This window comes from Myotis lucifugus, unplaced genomic scaffold, assembly GCF_000147115.1.
Source record: "Myotis lucifugus unplaced genomic scaffold, Myoluc2.0 scaffold_6, whole genome shotgun sequence".
NCBI classification, from domain to species: domain Eukaryota; kingdom Metazoa; phylum Chordata; class Mammalia; order Chiroptera; family Vespertilionidae; genus Myotis; species Myotis lucifugus.
In genome coordinates, this window is record NW_005871054.1 from 702325 (window position 1) to 724551 (window position 22227).

The 22227-nt window shown below is 36.7% G+C and overlaps 1 protein-coding gene and 1 pseudogene across 14 annotated transcripts in view; one reads left to right on the forward strand and one right to left on the reverse strand.

Annotated features, from left to right (window-relative positions):
- Positions 1-387: 387 nt before the first annotated feature.
- Positions 388-22227, reverse strand: part of AFTPH (aftiphilin) — a 60716-nt gene continuing 38876 nt past the window's right edge. For 5 of the 14 annotated variants that reach the window (XM_023746330.1, XM_023746352.1, XM_006083280.3 and 2 more), the window contains 5 exons: positions 21370-21492; positions 15013-15073; positions 13426-13509; positions 9079-9202; positions 388-1556 (listed from right to left, as the gene is read on the reverse strand). In XM_023746330.1, coding sequence (XP_023602098.1) covers positions 1412-1556; positions 9079-9202; positions 13426-13509; positions 15013-15073; positions 21370-21492 — 537 coding nt within the window. In that variant the 3' untranslated portion in view covers positions 388-1411. Of the gene's footprint in view, positions 1557-9078; positions 9203-13425; positions 13510-15012; positions 15074-21369; positions 21562-22227 lie in introns of those variants that run through there. The other 9 variants (XR_002826851.1, XR_002826854.1, XR_002826843.1 and 6 more) reach the window with 8 other exon arrangements.
- On the forward strand, positions 4252-4971 carry LOC111823766 (annotated as a pseudogene).

The window sequence follows — 22227 nt, forward strand, 5'->3', positions numbered from 1 at the left end:
AGTTTTGGGGGAAGCAATATTTAATAATATTTTACAATCACTTTATAGAAATTTTCTGCTCACCTTAATTTCATGCCTATATTTTCTTGGAAATAAAAAAATTCCCTACAAATTTTTCCTTCACCTTGCCAATTCGGATGAAGATACATCATAATGAATCATGGGAATTTCTTTTATGATCTCGTGTTCTACATAAAAAACAGCCCAGCTACTAAAATGACTGATCCAGTTCTTATGGGCCAGATTTGAATTCTTCCTGGTTTCAACAAAGTGGAAGTCCTACCAAATGGTTTCCTCTGAACTGAAGTACATTAACACAGAGTAACACTTCACATCCAAACTCATTACATTTTCCCCAGATACCAAAGGACAAAGACACCAGGCTAATTTCTTTTAAATTATTTTATTTTTGTGTAAGCTAAAAGGAAATTTACACACTGAAATCTCCAAAGACCTTGGGCATGCACATTACCCTTGTTAGAGGTTCTTCTTTCTACATCTCTCTCTTTTTTTTTCCATAGGAATTTCCCCAAACATTTAAAACCCATAGTTTTTACTGTATATACAGCCTAAACCATAGCAATCTATGATTATGTCATTTACACTGTGCAAAATCCTCAAAAAATAGTGGTATGATAGAACGAAAAAAAATCAGTAACAAGTAAATTTCATGGTAAGACATTCATATAATTTGGTCCTTCTCCAAACCAAACTGATTTAAAACAGACACACAATCTCTTTAAACCCCTGCAATCAAGTTCTGACAATGATCCATACCCTTAACAAAGGAGCAATCGATGAAGTACCTTGCAAAAGGTAAAACAGCAATATGCCAGATTGAAAAGATTAAAAAAGAGCACAAAAATTTTAACAAAAGCCAGATCTAAAACAAATCCACCACACACACACACACACACACACACACACACACACACACACACACACACAAATTTAACAATGACTTTGGAGCTTATATATGATAGTAAAAGTAATTCAACATATGATATGAAAAATTAATAGGACATTCAATGCAATCTGAAAAGACTGAAGGGGATTTCACAGACAGTGGAGATTTGAGTTTTTAATTTTCTTTTTTTTTTTTATTTCAAAAGTTTTGTAAGAAGGACACCACCAGTGTATTTCACAAAGACATAAATGTATACACCCCAGCAACACAAAAAGAATAAATCTTCAAAAATGTTCACCCCCGATTATTTACATTTTTTCTAATATAAATTTAGGACTTCAGTATGTAAATAAATATACATTACTATGTATACCTTTCTAGTGTGGCTTACCAACAAATCAGCTGAACTTGAATTTTTTTTAATTACAGCAGGTATGCTTTTGATGGTAGGGGAGGGATGGAGAGAAGGAAAAGCCATTGAAACTGTCCACTTCCTATCTGCTATCAGTCTGCTTTCTCCTGGGAGCTCGTGGAAGGTGTTAACGTGGCTGGGAACATCAACACCTTGGCATGCATGAACGTTAAGTCGGGAAGGCCAGCGATCACCTTGATGGCTTCTTCACTCAGGTGCTCTTCTCTTTTCGGTTTCCTATTGACAAATGCAAAAAAGGAAGTGTGTTAATGTGACTGCTGTGGGCCAAATGGGGGAACACCCACTCTCACGGTGGTCAGTTAGCAATGTATGCAGACTTGAGCACCTTTATCTCTGCTGGTTCCTGAACCTCATGACACTCTTGTGTGCTTCCTATGCCAGATGCCAAGTCTCTTATGAAGTTGCATGCCTTACTTACGTATGTTCATCATAGCTGGGCACGTACATACGGATATTCACATGTACTGTGTATAGCTCACAGCTTTACTTTTAAGGCTAGGAGCACCTACCCAGGCATATTTTCAGAATGCTACTAAGCAGAAATATAATCCAGAAACCCTAATAACACTTCGCCCAACTGGATTTCCCCCTGCTCCCAGTGAAACTACCAAAACTACCTCAACATAAAACAAAACATGTTTGGCACAAGACCTTGTAAGTCATTTTAACCTTGGGCGCTCTTCATCCCTGAAGGGGAATTCCAGGAGAGAAAGCCCTCAGTTCACAAACACCGGGCCTCAGCCCCAGTGGGATGCAGACAGAGGGTCCAAATGCAGCAGCACCAGGGCCGGCTGCTGACACTAAGGATGTACATAGGCAGGAGGGGTTGGGAACAGGGGAAATCTTGAAATCCTGTGCGTTCTCTAGATGAAATACATTTTACTACAATGGCCCCAGGTGCTAGAAATGTGCAGTTTGGTGCCTACCACATACATGAAGAACTCTGGGTGACTCATGTCTTCCCAGCAGGTGAGCCACAGAAAATGCCAACAAAACCTCAAATGTGGCACAAATTGAGCACATGATTGTAATCCAAACTTTATTTTTTTTCCAGGAAATTAAATATATTGAAAGAATAGTTATAGTGATAAAAACATTGATGTTAAACCAAAGTTCATTTAAAATCATTTACTCTAAAAAGCCTGACCTCTTTTATGATAAAGGATAGTTGGTACTCTATTAGGTGTGACACAAGTTATTCCTGCCACCTACTATACATATTTTCTTTGTTCTAGGGATGGGCAGCAGAAAGTCAGGAGATAATGCAAGAAAGAGATGCAGACCTTTATTTTATTCCTACATTTTTCTATTGTTACCATTTTTAAATTCAGGCTGAAATCAAATCAAATGTCAGACTTTTAGGACCAAAGTTAAAAGTTGTTCAATGGGGCGCAGGGGTCACCTTTAGGCACATCGAAACTATCAGCAGATCAACCAATACTGAACTGAGTTCTAGGGTTTCTCAGCAGAATTTTTTCTGATAAAAATCTACATTTCATTGTACTTAAATGATGGCAAAACTATTAGGTGGATGTTTAATGGGGAACCGATATCTGCATCATTCTGAAGTAAAAGCAGATTGTTCTCTTTTTAGTTTAAAAGTGAAAAAACTGAAAGTATAAAATGGAAAAGGTTAGCCTCTCACCAATAGTCAATCTTAGCATCACCAACGATGGAGTCACTCAGACGTTATGTGTCTTCTGATGTGACACAACACCTATGATGCATTCTAGGCAAGGGTTTACCTGTCTTCATCAAACCTCCAGATATAATTTCCAGTTTACAGTAAAGAAGGCGAATCAAGGAACATAGTAAATACTACTTGGACACAGACAAATCCAGAGGTTGGGACGTTCTTGGGCATAACTAGATGGATCATTTTAACAAGCTAATGTTATAAAATGGAAAGTAAAAGGAATCAAGGGTAGCTATGCTGGGTTAAAAGGGACTTAAGAGCCATAATAGCTAGGTACAATAGCATTAGATTGAATATTGGTTTGGACAAAGCAGAGAGAAAGGACATTGTCAGAGAAATCTGAATATAGCCTGAGTATTAGATGAAATGAAAATTTTTTTGAAATTGACAGATGGAGATCACTGATTGCAAGAGTAGATTTAATTCAGTATGGACTATAAAAATCTCATTTTTGGTTAAAATAACACAAGTATGTGCATATTTACATAGAAAAAAATCTGAAAGAATTTGCTCTAAGAAGTTATAGTGATCTGAGTGGTTAGAATGTGATAATTTAAATTTTTTGTTGGCTTGTATTTTGTAACTTTCTACAACATATCCTACTGCTTTGCAATGATAAAAGGTTACTAACAACAGTAACAAAATTGTACCTCAATGGACTTCCTCATTTGTGGAGTACAATTGGGGTATGGGAAAGGAAGAACCTTCTACCCAAGGAATACTTGGTAAACATTATTCTAGTGTTTCTACCAATTGCCTTATTTCAGAGGCAATACTTGGAGGCAATATGAAGCTGTATTTAAAAATAAGAAAAAGTTTTCTTTGTGCATTTATCTGTAGTCACTGCACATTGATGTGATCTAGTTTTCTTAAAATATAAGGAAGAAGAACATGCTTGTGGAGAATTTGAAAATAAAGTTATATCATGACCTTTTCTCAAATCAAAGGCAGTGACCTAATTTTCATTTATAGTGTCTCCAGTTAAGATTTATCCTTTTTGTCAAGGAAATACAATTAAGAGTCCAGAAATAAACCTATACATTTATGGCAAATTGATTTTCAACAAGGGTGCCAAGACCATTCTATGGGGGATGAGGGGAAAGAACAGTCTTTTTAACAAACAGTGCTTGTACAACTGGATATCCACAGGCAAAAGAACAAAGTTGGACTCCTATCTCACATCATATTAAAAAATTAACTCAAAATGGATCAAAGAGCTAAATGTAAGAGTTGAAACTATAAAACTTCTTAAAAGAAAACCTAGAATGTTCCTGACCTTGAAGTAGGCATTGGTTTCTTAGATAGGACACCTAAAGCACAAGCAACAAAAGATAAATTGTATTCATAAAAACTAAGACACTTTTGTTAATTCTCTTCAATGACGTGGCCAAGCAGCCTCCCCAGCAGACGCAGAGATGCAGATCTTTGTGAAGACCCTGACTGGCAAGACCAGCACCCTTGAGGTCGAGCCCAGTGACACCACTGAGAATGTCAACGCTAAAATGCAAGAAAAGGAGGGCATCCCGCCTGACCAGCAGTGTCTGATTTTTTGTGGCAAACAGCTGGAGATGGCCCCACTCTCTCAGACTACAATATTCAGAGAGTCCACCCTGTACTTGGTACTTCATCTGCGGGGTGGCATCAAGGAGCCCTCCCTCCACCAGCTTGCCCAGAAGTACAACTGCGGCGAGATGATCTGCCACAAGTGTTACGTATGCCAATACCCCTGCCCGCACCCACCATGCTGTCAAATGCTGCAAAAAGTGTGGCCACACCAACAACTTATGCTCCAAGGAGAAGAGTAAATAAGGCCCCTCCACCATCTTCTTGGCCCACAGAGTGGTCTCCCTGCCTGTACCCTGTGGCCCTGGGGCCTCGATAAAGTTTCCCTTTTGTTGAGAAAATTAAGAAACTTTCATGTTTCACAGGACACTATCAAGAATGTGAAAAAACAACCTGCAGAATGACAAAATATTTGCAAAACATATACCTGATAAAGGCCCAGTACCCAGAACATGTAAAGAATTCATATATATATATATATGGGCAATATGCAAATTAGGCCAGGACGCCATAACAGTCACGACCAGCTCAGGAGGAGGGGCCTGGCATGGGCCCAGAGCCTGAGAGAACAACAGACAGGGTGGCCCACGCCCGGCCCCAGAGAGAACAACCCGCGGGGGGGGGGGGGGGGGGGGGGGGGCCCCAAGGGGAAAACAAAACCCCCGGGGGGCGCGGTTTTTATTTGTATGGGGAGTATAGTTTTTGGCTCTCCCTGACGCGGCCCAGGTTACGATATTCATTGAGAAGCAGCCCATCGAGGTTGGCCTTGCACATGAATGTTTTTTTTGGTGTGCCCTGTGTTTTCCGAGGTCTTTAAAAATCATAGGGAACACTCGCGTATGGGGAGATTAAAAAAAAAAAAAAAGAAATGCCATTTTCTATGAAAGAGACATCTTAAAACCCTAAGAAAAGTTGTCATTTTTTCGTGATGAAAGAACTGGAGTCCGTGTTATGAAAACACCTTGACGACTACAACACCCGCCAGTGCCAGCACCAGTGGGGTGATGGAGGTGGCACCTTCCCCTGATCAGCCCGTTTCCACCCGCAGAGGGAGGCCAGACTGTGGCTTATGCCACTCCTAAGCCATCAGTAGGATATCCCCTGAGGGCTCCTGGACTGTGAGAGGGGGTAGGCTGGGCTGAGGAACAGCCCCCCCCCCCCCCCCAGTGCATGAATTTCTTGCACTGGGCCTCTCATAATAATAATGACAAATTACCCAATTAAAATATTGGGAAAGTTTGTGAATAGACATTTCTCTAAAGAGATACAAATGGTCAATAAGCACCTGAAAATCTTTACGTCATTAGCCACCAGGGAAATGCAAATCAAAATGACAATGAGCTACCACTTCATACTCACCGGGATGACTATAATCAAAAAGTCAGACAAAAACAAGCCTTGGTGAGAATGTGGAGAAATGGGAACTCTTATACATTATCGGTGGGAATGTAAAATAGTGCCACTACTTTGGAAAAACAGTTTGGCAGTTACTCAAAAAGTTAAACAGAGAGTTACCATTTGACCCAGCAGTTCCACTCCCAAGAAAACGGAAAACATTTGTCTACACAAAAACTCATAATAAATGCAGTAGCATTACTCATAACTGTAAAAAAGTAAAAACAATCCAAATGTCCAGCAATTTATTAATGCAATAGCAAAATGTGGTATATCCACAAAATGGGATATTATGCAGCCACAGAAGAACACAAAGTACTGATATATGCAACAACATGGCTGAACTTGAAAACATTATGCTAAGTGAAAGAAGCCAGGCACAAAAGGCTGCATATTGTATGATTCCATTTATATGAAACTAGAGGCCTGATGCACGATTCATGGAATCGGGCCAAAACCAGCTTTTCGACATCCCCTGAGGGGTCCCAGATTGCAAGAGGGCGCAGGGACCCCACTAGTGCATGATTGGGGCAGGGAGGGATGCGGGAGGTTGGCCAGCTGGGGAGGAGGTTGGACGTGGCAGGTTGGCCGTGGGAGGGCTCCAGGGCATGTCTGGCCTGTCTCGCTCAGTCCCGATCAGCCGGACCCCAGCAGCAAGCTAACCTACCGGGTCAGAGCATCTGCCCCCTGGTGGTCAGTGCACATCATAGCGAGCAGTTGAGCGGCCTTAGCATATCATTAGCATATTACACTTTGATTGGTTGAAAGGCTGACCAGTCACTTAGTATATTAGGCTTTTACTATATAGGATAGCCAGAATAGGCAAATGCAAAGGGAGAAAGCACTTTAGTGGTGGCCAGGGGCTGGGAAAAGTGGCTAATGAGTATAGGGTTTCTTTTAGGAGTGATAAAAATGTTAGGGAATTAGATAGTGGTGATGGTTGTGCAACCTCATGAATATACTGAAAACCACTAAATTGTACACTTGAGAAGGATGAATTTTATCTCAATTAAAAGGTAAGAAAAAAAAAGATGTATCCCTTTTGACAATTAGTCCTTTGGCTTGTATAAACTTTAGTTAGAGATCTGTGGCTACTAACTAGCTGGCCAAAATTAAGAAATTATTTTTCTCTCTATTAGTAAAGGTAAACAAGAAAATAAAACATGTGCTTTCTCTCACACATGCAAAGCACTTAGAAAGGATGGGATCTTGCTTGTTACATGTAAAATTCCTCTACCTAGACCACTATTTCTTAACCGTTTCTTACCCTACAGTCCCTCAATGCTCTTCTGCTCTATCTTCTATATCAAGAGCCAAGAAGATTTTGCTGAGCTTTACATTCTATAGTTTACTCAAAAACAAACACAAAAATGACAGAAACAAAAGAAAAACAACAAGACACCTAAAATGCTTTCTGGAGCCATATATGTCACCCCCTTTTTCTTCTCTGTACAATTGAGAAGTACTTATGGGGACAATTTTATAGTATTACCTTCAAATTGTAAGACTTGTGAATATTTGTACTGCTCACCATTTTCAAACAACTAATTCCTCAAAATAGAAAATACAAAGTTGGCAGCTTGTTTTCTTTTCAATTTGTGTGTTTAAATATAAAGCTGAACAGGTAGTAAAGAGTAATTCAATGCAGCCACAACACTGATGGTCAGTAGGATACACACTATAGTTTTAGTTCATTCCATAATAGTATAGAATAAGGGAAAACATCAAAATAACCTCTTAAAGTGATAGAGGAGTTGGAAAAGTTCCCTAGTGTTCATACAGCATGTTTCAAGGATGAACTAAAAAGTTAGGAGAGTTAATGTGGTTTAGAGCTCCTCCTAATGGCGCAAAGAATGAATTCTCATCATTGGGCCGTCCATAACTCTACTATAAATAGTTTGTTCAGTGAGACTGCAGAGGAAAAAAGGAATGGAAATAGTATGATTATCCTTAGAAAAGACTGTCCGAAAAATAGCTGGGTAAAGCCCAAACAATAAAAACATCAGTTTTTTGTGTGTGTTTTTTTAAGTTAAGCGTGCATTAGGTTTTGGTTAACACATATAGAAAAAATGGAGAAACTTGAATGAGAAGAATTTCAATTTGAAAATATGATTTATTTGGGAATAGAAAAAGTTAGAAAGCAAGTAAAACACTCGCATTGGCTTAATTTACAAGTAGGTTGACTTAATAGTAGGTTTTAACAGTGTCAGGTAGCCTTACTATGAAGAAATAGGGGTAATGAGAGCAATGGAGAGAATCTGTGGACAAATAAGCATGTGCATGCTACAAATCCATTTCAGGGAAGTTAATCCATAATTATAATTACAAGACAAATAATGGATTTTCATAATTATAAATAATTTTCATAATTTAATAATAATAAATCTCTGTAGACTGAATGCTTAAACATTTTAAAGTGTTGATGTATCATGGATGTGGGACAGCAGAGTTTGTATGCTAATCAACCAATATTTGCTCTTGCAGTAGTGATTAGCTTCCTATTACGAACCGGGTTACTCCTATGGCTAACATGTCAAAGCAATGGCTTATTCCAGTGCTTAACCATGTAAAACTAAAGGTTTCCTGAATCCTAAACACAAGGCCCAAGTAACATTCCTTGTATCTGGTTCTGACACCGAGAGATAACTACTTTTCTAGGCCATGTCCCTGAAGGGGGTCCCAGAAACCTCAGTAAGAGAGGTGCTGCACATGTAAGAATTCAGAAAATAAAACAATGACTCTAGGAGTGTGAGACTGGGTTCCCAAAGATTTCAGGAAGTTATGAAGGGTAAGAGGGACTCTTTCTACAGTGGCTTTACGATCTTAATACTTAACCAGAATTCTTCTCCACAAAGTTGGGGGGTGGGAGGAGAAAAATCCACATCTATTAGTCCTTTCTAGTTTCTCATGAAATAGACTGCTCTAATATAGTTCAATTTTAAACATCTGACACCATTTTATGGAATTAGGCATTATTAGTTTTTACAAACATAAAGTGAATCTTAACACAATACTCTGAAATGCTTTCCCATTTGGGCTGTTTAAACACAGAATTCAAAGTCAGGGTAAACACTAACTGCTTACCTGGTAGATGTGCTTGTCTTCTCAACTGTGGACATGAGTCTCGCAAATGCATCAGTCACTTTGAGGCTTGAGGTGGAGATTTCCAGCTTAGACGTTGTTAACTCATACAACTCTGGATCCACACCTTATAGTATAAAATGATAGTCAGTGATGGCAAGCTGCAATGGGTCACTCAATTAGCCACAATCCAAGATGCAAAAGGCAATTGTTCTGTAAACATCTGAGTCTTTTATAAGCACAACACATCTTTAGTATACTATACTACTGTATTTATTTTTTAAATTATAAGTTTCACTTTTCAGAGTTCTTATAAAATAGGAAAATACTTTCAAAATTCCACTTTGGTATATGTATAGACTTTAACATAATACCATCCAAACACTCTAAAATTCTATCTCCTATAGAAAACTCCCTCAATTTTGGATTAGTTTGCAATATGAAAGTTAATAATGTTTTATAAGTAGAATGCACATGATTTATTATACAATAGGATGACTCAATTTTTAAATTGACTGATTAACCACATTTTTTGAACCTCTCCTGCTACCTTCTTGACCATTTTCCTGCATTCTTTTCTTTCACACCAAAGGATTTGGAAGGTAATATAAAGTTTCAAATATGGTAAATGATTTGGTTAGTTTAAATATTCTGACAATTTGAGGGGATAAGCATTAAATTATTACTAAAGATAAATTATATATCAAGTTGTTTTTTCCTAAGAAGTGGGAGGGTATAGTATTCTCAGAAAAAGTGAAAAAAGAACTACTTTTGGACAAAATAAAAATTGTCTCAAGGGTTAATTATATTTCTATAGTCTCATATCTATATCTAGTAGCTATGAGACCAAATATCTTTTTTAAAAAATATATTTTATTGATTTTTGTTACAGAGAGGAAGGGAGAGGGATAGAGAGTTAGAAATATCGATGAGAGAGAAACATCAATCAGCTGCCTCCTGCACACCCCCTACTGGGGATGTGCCTGCAACGAAGGTACATGCCCTTGACATGAATCGAACCTGGGACCCTTCAGTCCGCAGGCCGACGCTCTATCCACTGAGCCAAACCGGTCAGGGCCCAAATATCTTTAAAAATATATTTTTTTTTTTCAGAGAGGAAGGGAGAGGGAGAGAGAAATGGAAACATCAATGATGAGAGAGAATCATTGATTGGCTGCCTCCTGCAGGATCAAGCCTGCAACCAGGGCATATGCCCTTGACCAGAATCGAACCTGGGACCCTTCAGTTCGCAGGCCAATACTCTGTCCACTGAGCCAAACTGGCTAGTGCTAGACCAAATATCTTGTCAGAGGAATTCAAAATGAAGCTGTATTAGAGTATTAGATTTGCTGTAAGTCTATAAAAATCCTCCCTTTATCTGACTTCAGTAAAATATACATATCTATTTTTATATTTCTCTTGAATATAGATTTATATTAAATAAGACTATGAAAACAATGAAAAGAACAATTACATATTTCAACTCAAGCTAAAATTTGGATAATAAAGATGAGATAAAAAAATTTTAATTGTACACTCCTCTTGGCCCCAGCAAATTACTTGAGAAAAGTTCAGTAGTTTCAGCGTATAACAGAAAAACAGACTGTCAGGGAGAATGTCTTGTAGTTTCATCAATCTTTATTTTTTAACAAGCTCTGATGATCAGCTAATAAAAATTACATATAAATGCACATATTGATATTAACAAGTTTCCTCCTTTTAGGATATTTCAAGATTAAGAAAAAAAAAACCCCACAGGAACTGCCTTCAACTTAGGAAACGATTAGCAGATGTAAACATAGATCTCAGATGTTTACAGAAATCAAACAAGCAAAAGCAGCTTCCACATTTACCATGTCCAACAAGGGAGGAAGGCTATAGAAAATGTTTGTTGACTCTCCCAAGTTCTTAATATTTCATTAAGGTACAATTTCAAAATATATTTAGAAGGCCTTTTATAATAAGTATATAGGTTGCAATTAAAATGTACAAAATTATAGATGCCTGTAAAGGGACTAAACGAATCCAAAGTACCTCTTTCGTCCACTGTGAAAGGTTAGCTTCTAAGTAACCACAAAATGTCAGTAGCTGTTTAAGGAATAATGCAGAATGAAAAACTGCATTCTGACTGGCAACAGAAAATTGCTGGTAAAAATTTACTTGGATTTTTAAAATATTGGCTACTTGGCTGTCAAAGAGTAAAGTGGGAGATTAAAAAACAAAACAATCAACCTCCCCCAGCCGAAAACAAACTATCCCATGCACGAAAAGAAAAACAACAGTACTATGGCCTTTTTAAAAAACAAAATAACTCCCTACTCTATACTAATAATTAGACTAATTATTTTTAATGGAAGAATTTTTTTTAAACAAAACCTTAATGAGGCATAGTTTAGTTACATAACTAAAGCTAGCCAACCAAGTTCTATGCCAACCTCCTGTCTCACACACAAAATAATTAACCGCAAGCTGAGACAAAATGACTTTCCCAGAAACAAGTCAGAAAAAGTGCAAGCAAATAGTGAAATGGAATACTAAGAAAGGTGTTGATACCTGTAGCTTGATGGTAAGTTTTAACAAAACCCAATAGCAATAAAAAGGCAAAGCAACTTTATAGTAATCAAGTTTATACAGCAGCTAGAGCATATAATGAAAATACAGAATGAAAATATTTAAAAGGTTCCAAAGTAATGAGGACCGCATTTGACCATGCTAATTTCACTTCTATCATAGCTCTAAGCTTCTCTCAAAGCTACTGAGCCTGGTTATCAGGTTATTTCTGTACTTCTTTATATGGTTAGATTATCTATGGATGATTTTAACTGAGTTTAAAATGTAACCAAAAATTAAAGTTAAACCAGATTTTTAGGCGACCTCATTTAAATTATAATACAGTTCATGACAAAACAAAGCTAAGAGCAAATTAAAAATGGGAGCTTGGTAATTCATTCTTGGGACCTGTACAGTTATAAGGAAATCGATACACACTTTTCCCCCTATTTAGTATTAAAAACAGCTAATTAGCTCACCCAGGTCATTACATAGCTCAAATGTATTTAGAAGTAATATAAGTAAATAGTAAAATATCATTTTGAAGTCACAACCAGACACAGATTGGTTTTTTCATATGCTTGCAAAATCTTGGAAACAATGAACATGATAACCAGGGCTTAGATTGGAGGAACCGAGTCATTCTACCAAATGGCCTTGGACCTTCCTTACAGCAGGGTCAGATGTCCATAACCAGACCTTGGAGAAGGGCATCCACATCCCAGGCTCACTCTTAGCTGACTCTTACTCTCCCCCATTTCCCATCATGGCACCTAAACTGCTGGAAGTGGGTGGCAGGGTTATCTAGTTGAATAGGGTAAACCCAGCAAATTCTCAGGAACCAGGCTGACTGTAACTGGCCACCAGTGGGGGCACAGAGAGATCCTCGCTATGCATTCTGGGCACCAGCATCTATACATAGCACCCCAATGGCTATCTGATGATCAATGGGCATGATTACCAGATCACAAGATGGGATGACAGAGTCATTAAAATCATATTAAATAAAATGTAAACATAAAAATGCCATTATATTTTAATCTTTTATTCAGTTAGACAATGACAAAATACATTAGTTCTTTGGTCAATGAACTGAACTTTCGCAGGGCTGAACATTAACAGGCACTCCAAGTAAGGTTTATTTCTAACTTTTAGTATCTCATAGCAATTATTTTCTATTATTAACTTTTGTAACTTTTTTCCTCCACATGGAAAACTAACAGTAAACTTTCTACTTAAGAGCTACATGAAGACAATAATAGTTCTATGTGGCACTATATAACTAAGTGCTAGATTCCAACATTTTGGAACCTAATTATACATTCAGCACTAATAAACAATTAATTGAATGCTAGCATTTGTAAAGGTTCTATTATCACAGGCACTACAATGTAAAGTCATCTTTGTGTACTAAAATATTCTTATATCTCTAAACTTTTATTTTTTCAAATGGCTTTATAGAATATGCTTGAAAAAATAAGCATATCAAATATCACATTTTTCATTTATAGGAAAAAAAACTCCTGCCTTTAAATAAGGACATTAGGACTGTTTTATTCCTAGATATGACTTTGAGCTCTGAATATTACACTCTGAGAAAGTTTTCTGTAAAATACATTTCACATAAGTCATTTGCTATAGTCAGCTACTGGAAAATAACAATAGACAGGTGAAAGAAAAGTATTAGAAAGACATCATAGAGAATACAATCTACTTATTTCCTTGTTTATAGGAAAGTCAAGTGATGTGGTCATGCTTTCAGTAAATAAACTAGAATTGTGGTTTTGACACTCTGCTGACCTGGGATTGTGGTGCTGCTGCTAGAGCTACTGTCATCCACGGGCCCAAAGAAATCAAGGTTCAGAAGAGTGGAACCTCCACTAGCTTGAAATTCAGTGACCGTGTTGGTAGGCAGCCACACAGAAGGTAAGCCAAGGGAGGAGGGGTTATGTGTAAAAAGGGGTAAGACACACACTTGAACATGCAGGTTATAATTAGTAGTCATTACACATTTTAAAATCAACATTAAAACAATGTGTACAGTATTAGTTTTTCATTACTAAGGACATTTCTGAAGTAACAATTTAATTTGATGTACATTTTCTCATGTACAAGGTAAATAATTTAACACTTTAGTAAGGTTTTAGTTAGAAGTTCAGTTCTTTCAATCAAACTCGAAGCCATAGCAGAAAGACCAAGGGAAAATATACCCGTTAAAGGGAAACAATACTTTAATCTCAACCCAACATTAAATCACTGCATATGCCCAAATCAATCTTTCATGTTAGTAATGCTGGTTTCCAATTAATAATGTTTAAAAAGTGACAAAGTTTTCAGTTTTAGGACACACACCAATACATTAATTTAGTTTAAAATAAAACAATATGTCATAACTGCCCTACCCTGATGTGCAACCTCAAGCTGTACTGTTCCCCTTTAACTCTGAAACAGTAATCAGAAATAATATACATTTTTAAAGAAGTTGTTTGTTAATAAAAAGCACGATGATTTGACTAAATAAGACACCAGACAACAGCAAGAGGTGCATCCAGGCTTTCCTTCAGCACTGTTATTCAATTGGATGCTTTCCAAATATCCTAGCCCCCATTCTAAGGCAAAACTGACAGAATGCTTTAGGCAATGGCTCAAACTACCGATGACGTAAAGGAGTAAAGAGTAATTGTATCTTAGGGTCAAATTAAAACTTGTGGTGTCAACACATTGGAAAGTTAACGTTTCACGTTATTTTAAAGACTCCACATTACTAAAATAAGCTTTTCCTTTTTCAAGAATTTCTCTTAAAGCCGTGAGTGAAAACAATTATTTCTGGAACTACTTACCAGCATTTTGAGATAAATTTTAGAAAAGGATCATGAAAATCATTCACTTCCTATTTGCATATAAGTGCTCTATAAAATATTATTAAATCTGAAAACTACATTGAATCAATAAATATGGGTCTATTTGCATTGTTTTTAGTTAAATAACTGTGCTTTAAAGCAGCCTCTGGTCACAAGACTTTGCATCCAAGAAAATTCTATAAATTAAAAACTGCAGAAAAAAATTTCAAGTAAATTGACCCTACCTAAAATACCATTTAAACTACCTACATATTTGTAAAAAATAAAGACGTTTTTTGACTTAAGATGAAGAAATTAAAAATGTACCTAACTACTACTACCTATATTTAGCCATTAATGCTAATTAATAGTAGTAATGGCTGACTTCTTGAGCAATTACTATTCAGAAAGAAAGCCTGAATTTCCAAAGATAAGAATAAGAAGTTATGTTCAAACAAAAAAGGAAATCAGCAGAGAGAAGTTTGTCTGAACTTTGTAGCTTTCTTAACTCTAGCTCTGGTGCTAGAGGCTCTACGGAGAGACGTACCATCTAAAGGGTTAGTAAGGCCACTGCTACTCCAGTCAAACTGGACGGGTGGTAGAGACTCCTAGAGTTGAAAACCAAAAAATCAAAATTAATCAGTACAGATTGTATCAACAAAAAGAATCCTTTACAAAGAAAAAATCTATTATATTATAGCAAGATAATTAGGCAATAAAATTCCTAAAGACAAAATTGGGATAATTTACAATTTCAGAAGGTTACCTGCAAATAATATTAAATCAAACTGAAATTGCAAAATTTACAAACAGTACAGCTTGACATTGAAAAAGTTGTATCTGAAAAATGGAATTATCTTTACAGTTCAAACAGAAATTTATGGACTGTTTCTATGTCAAGATTTCAATCAATTCTCAAATCATTATTTAAGCTATTGGCTTTATTACAATAAAAACATTAAAATGTATAAAATATCAGACCCTTTTCACTAGTGTGATAACTTTAAATGACTTGGCACTTAAAAATGGCATAATGCAATAGAGAAGGTATCCTACTAGAATTGAGGAAATTTGGATGATCTGAAACTGAGCAACTACTCAGTAACTATTTGTATGACCATATATGGTTAATTTAGTTGGTCTCGTTATATACAAAATGAGAAAGTTCAAAGTCCTAGGTCTCTGGTTCTTTACAATTTTCCAAATTGTACATATAAGATGGAAAGCAATACAAAACATTTTAAAAATGAGTATTGCTTTAAGAATATTCTTTTTTTTTATTTTAAGAATATTCTTGGTGAGAAAAAATTATGGTTTTTGGTTTCCTTTCTTTCTTTCATGTTGGGGCAGTGTTGACAACACTTACTGAAATAACCTGTTGTTTTATTAGACTCAGTATCAACATGTTATCTTTTTTTTGCATTGCTTTACTGTATGTGTGTGTATGTATATATATACATATACATACACACACATATACACACACACTTTATTGTAAGGTAGGTACTATTTAAACTTAATACTCATTTTTTTTCTGTGTAAAGACATTGAAAGGAGCATGAAACCATTATTTCTGAAAGTCTAAAACCATGATATTGTAATAACAATTATCTTCATAACAGGGATACCAATGACAGGCATGCTACTATAAGCATCTAGTTGTCCCAAATTAGGTCAGGGGGAGGGATATAAACAAAGTAAAATGCTAACATTAGTGGGTGCCAGGGGTTAGGGATAGTTGTGGGAGTGGGGTGAGGAGTGGGCAGTGGAGCAGGAAGTATTAAGGGAGTTCTTTGTGCCGATGGAGGAGTTCTGTATCTGGATTGCAGTGTGGTTATATGAATATTTCCACATGATAAAAATGACACAGAACTATGCACACATATTGTACAATGGTCATATTAGTTGTGTGATATTGTACCATAATTATGTAAGATGTAAACATGAGGGAAACTGGTGAAGGGTATAAGGTACCTCTTCCGTATTATCTTTGCAGCTTCCAGTGAATCTATACTTATTTTAACAAAAAATGGTGAAAATCTAGTTTATAACCTAGTTGTAAGACTGATAAACAAAATTTAGAAAAGGTCTTCTTTAGCTGATCTCAAAGACAAACAAACAAAAAGCTCTAGGTAGGCATTCCAACAGATTCAACTAATATATTCTACTTCTACACCTTTATTCATATTCAACATTGACTGAATGGACAAAACCCAATTTATGTAGTAACAACATTTCTGGATAAATGGAGCAAAGCTCTTTCATTAACATTTTACCTAAATGATGTCAAGTAGTTGGATACTTAGAAATATTTCAGTGATCTGCTAAAATTTTAGCTTTTCATATAGGTGTGTATGGCATTTTAAAGACACAGCCAGGTGAGGACAAAAGTAGGTTTACAGTTGTTTGTATGGAAAATAATAAAATATTAATAAATAATAATACAAGAATAAACTGCTTTGAATACTCACAACTGTAAACCTACTTTTGCCCCACTTTGTATAATAATGAGGTGCTAAAACACAAATCAACATTTTGTAGAAATGAGAGATGAAAAACAGGACATCTATGCAATTATAGGCTAACTAATGACATTGACAAGGCAACTAAAAAAGAGAAGCATTGGAGTGAAGCATTTTAAAACAACCTGAAGCAATGTGGTATGATTACTGTGGAGACAAAAGCACTAAAAAAAAAGGTAATAAAAAGAGAGAGAAAAAAAAAAAAGGAGACTAGAGACACAATACTTGGGTTCTCTGGTCTTAGCTACCATTGATAGATGATTTGGGATATATTACTTAGCCTTTCCAAACATGTATTATAAAGGAGACCACAATTATAATTTTATTCTTTTTTCTAACTCTAAAATTCATAACTGAAATAGCCACATCAAGTAGCCTACAAGAGGAAGTTTGCTAGTGGTGACTAGGTGAATAATTGCTAGTCAGAGAGTTGAGTCTACTCATTAGTGAATGAAATCTATAATAATAAAAGTGTAATATGCTAATTAGACTGGACGTCGTTCCAGACTACCTTCCGGATGAAGCAGGAGCTGTGAGGGAAGCCTGGGTCCCGGATGCTGGAGGGAAGTCAGTGCCGGCACCGGGAAAGGAAGGCCTATTCTTGCACGAATTTCGTGCATTGGGCCTCTAGTATGGTTATAAGTACTGATCCTACTAAGAGGAGAATCAGTAATGACACCAGGAATGGTGTGACCTTGAAATTCAGTGGATAAAGATAAAAATAAGACAATAAAAGCATCACTACTGCTTTTTACCTATAATCTGTCTTTCTTAGAGAAAACACCAAAACACCATTAACAGTTGCTAGTAAGTTATTAAATTCCTAAACAAGAGATGCAATGGTTAAAAAATTAATGAGTACAAACTAATTTGGAAGAAAAATTCAGTGGGTACCAAAATTGAGCTAGAATAGACAGAACAAAAAGCATGCAGTCACAATGAGAATTATGTCACTAAATTTGAAAGTCAATGTTTAGTGCTGCCCAAAACAAACACTTTATAAAAGGTTTGAGATACACATACACACACACACACACACTCCAGAGGCTCGGTGCACGAAATTCGTGCACGGGAGAGGGGTCCCTCAGCCTGGCCTGCACCCTCTCACAATCTGGGACCGCTGGATCCTAACTGCTCGCCTGCCTGCCTGATCACCCCTAACCACTCTGCCTGCCTGATCATCCCTAACCACTCTGCCTGCCTGCCTGATCACCCTTAACCACTCTGCCTGCCTGCCTGATTGCCCTAACCACTCGCCTGCCTGATCGCCCCTAACCACTCGCCTGCCTGCCTGATCACCCCTAACCTCCTCTGCCTCGGCCCCCACACCCAGGACCCAGGCTTCCCTCCTCCGGCCAGCCGCAGGCACCCAGGACCCAGGCGGCTTCACCCGGGCTAGCACCCAGGACCCTGGCTTTTGTCAGGAAGGACATCCGGAAGACATCTGGTCTAATTAGCATATTATCCTTTTATTAGTATAGTTATATGTATTTTGTGGCGGGGGTGGGGGGAGGGAGAGAAAAGATATTAAACAGGTCTTTCCTGACAAATTTTGTTACGTTTCTAGCATTAAAGGCTATACAGCTTTTTAATCTGAAAATTATGAGTAGCAGGAAGACATAACAGCCTTACTGCATGGCCAAAAAGTAAAGTAAAAGTAATATGTATGTTGCAGGCCAAAGAACAGTGGTAAGAAATAGCACTTTATATAAAGAGATCTTTACAATGTATAGCAGATGTTTGTTAAATATTTTAACTTGAATCACAAGTATGGAGCCAAGCAAAGATCTCACAATTTAGTGATGGCAGTCAGGCATCCCAGCACAAAATTCCGATACGCATAATGAAATCTGTTTGAGTGTGTTTGTACATATTAGAATGAAGACTTACATAATCTCAAGTCAATTCAGAAATAAGTATGAACAACTTCCATTGGGAAATATTATTTTCATTGGTTCCCAAAAAGCCTAAAAACTAAAGCTAATGAGGATCACAAACTACAACAAAAAAGTATAAAATAAATTTTTAAATTCACTATTTTTTTTAAAGGGGAGAGTGATGATTTTTATTTTTTAAATATATTTTATTGATTTTTTACAGAGAGGAAGGGAGAGGGATAGAGACTTAGAAACATCGATGAGAGAGAAACATCGATGAGAGAGAAACATCGATCAGCTGCCTCCTGCACACTCTCTACTGGGGACGTGCCCACAACCAAGGTACATACCCTTGACTGGAATCAAACCTGGGACCCTTGAGTCCGCAGGCTGACGCTCTATCCACTGAGCCAAACCAGTTAGGGATCACTATTTTTTTTGAATAAAGAAATGTGTGCACTAACAGAATAAAAGGATATGTTTGATTAAAAGGACTTTTATAAAAGTAGTAAGAGAGCAAGTTCCATTTTTTAACAAAAAAGTTAGATGTGCTTAATGTTGCTAAAAATTTCTATACTTGCCTATAAATAGGGAGACAGTAATCCTTTGATTGCAAATACACAGGGGTGTATGTGCATGAATAGATGGCAACATACTATGGAGCTGCAACTAACCTCCATTACATTAACACATCAATTTCCATTAAAAGTCTTTCATTAAATTGACACATGTTTGTATTAGGTCACCTAGATATTTTTTAGTCAAGTTGATAATTAAATTATATAATAAAGATATGTATAAGGTATGACTAGAATGAAATACATAAAATCGGCCAGTTTTGGTAAAATAAACAATAGTTTATGGGGCTGTAATACATAGACTTGGATAGAAGGAGGAGAAGAGGGGAAGGAGGAAAGCAAAACTAGTAACAAGTGGCCTCAAATAAGAACAGCACCATTTTTAGTAAATGAGCCAGCACTGTGAGTATAAGAATGCTGATTAAGGTAGACATGGAAATGAGTTCTAGGAGAATTTTGGAATCTGCATAGGTAAGGCAGGCATGGGAGGGCAGTTGATATCCAGAGGGCAATGAAAAGAGGATAAATCTAAGGACAGATTCTAACTACTGAGATATTTTGCCCAAGCCATTTACCTATTACCCAAAAGAGTTGGTAAAAGACCAGGCATTTTAACGCATTAGGCCTCTGCTCATGAATTCAAAGGGATGTTTAGTTGTGCTCAGGTATAAACCATAGTGGTACACAACAGTAATATAATATGTTTCTTGAAACACACTTGAAAGGGAAGGACCTTACTTTATAGCGTTATTTTCTAAAGTATGTTTTTCAAAACACTAGTGCTGCAGGTGTTAGAACTCTTCTCCCCTAGTCCCTGCAGAAAAGGGTCCTGTGGCCAAGAACATTTGAGACATGAATGACAATTACATAGGGTTATTCACTACCGGATTCTTCCGAGTCCTTAATGTATGTGTTGTGAATCTCCAATGGTGGGTTAAGGCATGATATGAAATATTTCCCAAACTTATTCCACCCTAAAGCACTTCTTTAGTGTTGCATCTCTGGGGATTAGTATTTAATGGAGCACACATTTTGGGAAAGGCTGTCCAAACATACATTTTTGTGTTAGATATAATTGAAGATGATATTTAAGATTAAGAAATGACAAACACAGCAAGGATATGTTTTAGAAATGGTAATGTCCACTTAAAAATATCAATCTCCTAAAAAACAGTATTTAACCAGCACTAAATCTGTTTCTGATCTAATGTGGGAAAAGTAAGCAACCTAAAATGCTTCTTTTCCTCAGATAAACAGTGACAGGGAGGCTTTGATATTATTATATATTAGACTAAAATAAATTTTGTGCTTACATGTGCTAAGCAGGTAAAGAATAAGAAAGGTAAAAGAGCTTTCTTTTTTTCTTAATCGATAGTTTTGTTAAATGTCACATCATTTTCAAGTTAAGTAATAGTTTTATTCAAACTTCTCAAACAACAGTTTTTGATGTAATAAACACACCTAAACTTTATTACTTTATAAAATTTTGCACGCTTCAAGAAAAACACACAATAGCAGACTTGAAGAGTCGGTATAAATGCAGTGTTCCCCATTTTTGAGGATATCCAACACTTATCAGATTTGTGTGTAATGATCATACAATGTTCAAGCTGCAAGGGACTTTTAGAGATCCATGTTTCAAAGTCTTCATTTTAAAGGAAAAGAGAGTAAGTTTTAGATAGGTTTAAAGGACTTACTCATGACCAGCCAGCTCAATTTGTGCCTTTCTATTCTTAGAAATGAAAGATAATTTGTTCATTGTATTCCAAGGGGTGTTATTTAATAAGTAATCAAAATCACACCCATCATGAAGTCAAATTTTTAAAACATTTAAAAAACTAAAAGTCTATACATGTATGTCCAGTGTGTGTGGACATACATGTATAGATATGCCTGAACGTATCTATACACATACAGATATTTTTACCTGGAATTGGTCAGATGTACATGTATTCATTTCTGGTGACATGGAGGTTGTCTGACCGATGGAAGCAATTTTTTCTGCAGCAGATAGTGGTTTCAAGGGTTCCTTGGTGGGCTCTAACATACCCTGAAAAAGGTATATTAGCCATTAATTTGGGGTGGGGGATCAACCCATAAACTTTACAAGAAATTTAATCTATAAGGAAGCAGAACGGATAAAACAGGTTATTTGGAAAGTTACTAAAGACAAAAGGAACGATTCTTAAATTTTGTTTAGAGAAAATTTTATTGCACTATAATTGGAACTGTTTCACAATAATACCTTGGGAACCCAAACTTTTTGAAGTAAGACCTTGTATTTTAAATCAAATTTGTTTTAAAGTACCTTGTTATCACTGCCACACAAAAGCAAAAGCACAAGCTGTGATGGCGAGGAAGGAGAGAGTCTTTAAGAAGCAAGCACGACAGATATTACATCCCAACCCTAAGAATCCAACAATTTTATGATGTTTCTGACACTGAAACCGTAGGAAAAGGCACCCTTCATACACATTACACCATGGTGGTGCTTGGAGAACTGAGAGCTAATTTAACATTTGCAACAGCATGGGTGGAACTGAAGAGCATTATGCTAAGCGAAATAAGCCATTCAGAGAAAGATAAATATCACATGATCTCACTCATTTGTGGAATATAATGAACAACATAAACCGATGAACAAAAACAGATCTAGAGACAGAGAAGCATCGATCAGACTGTCAAATCTCAGAAGGAAGGTAGGGGAGGGTGGGGGTAAGGGGGAGAGATCAACCAAAGGACTTGTATGCATGCATATAAGCCTAACCAATGGACACAGGGAGTG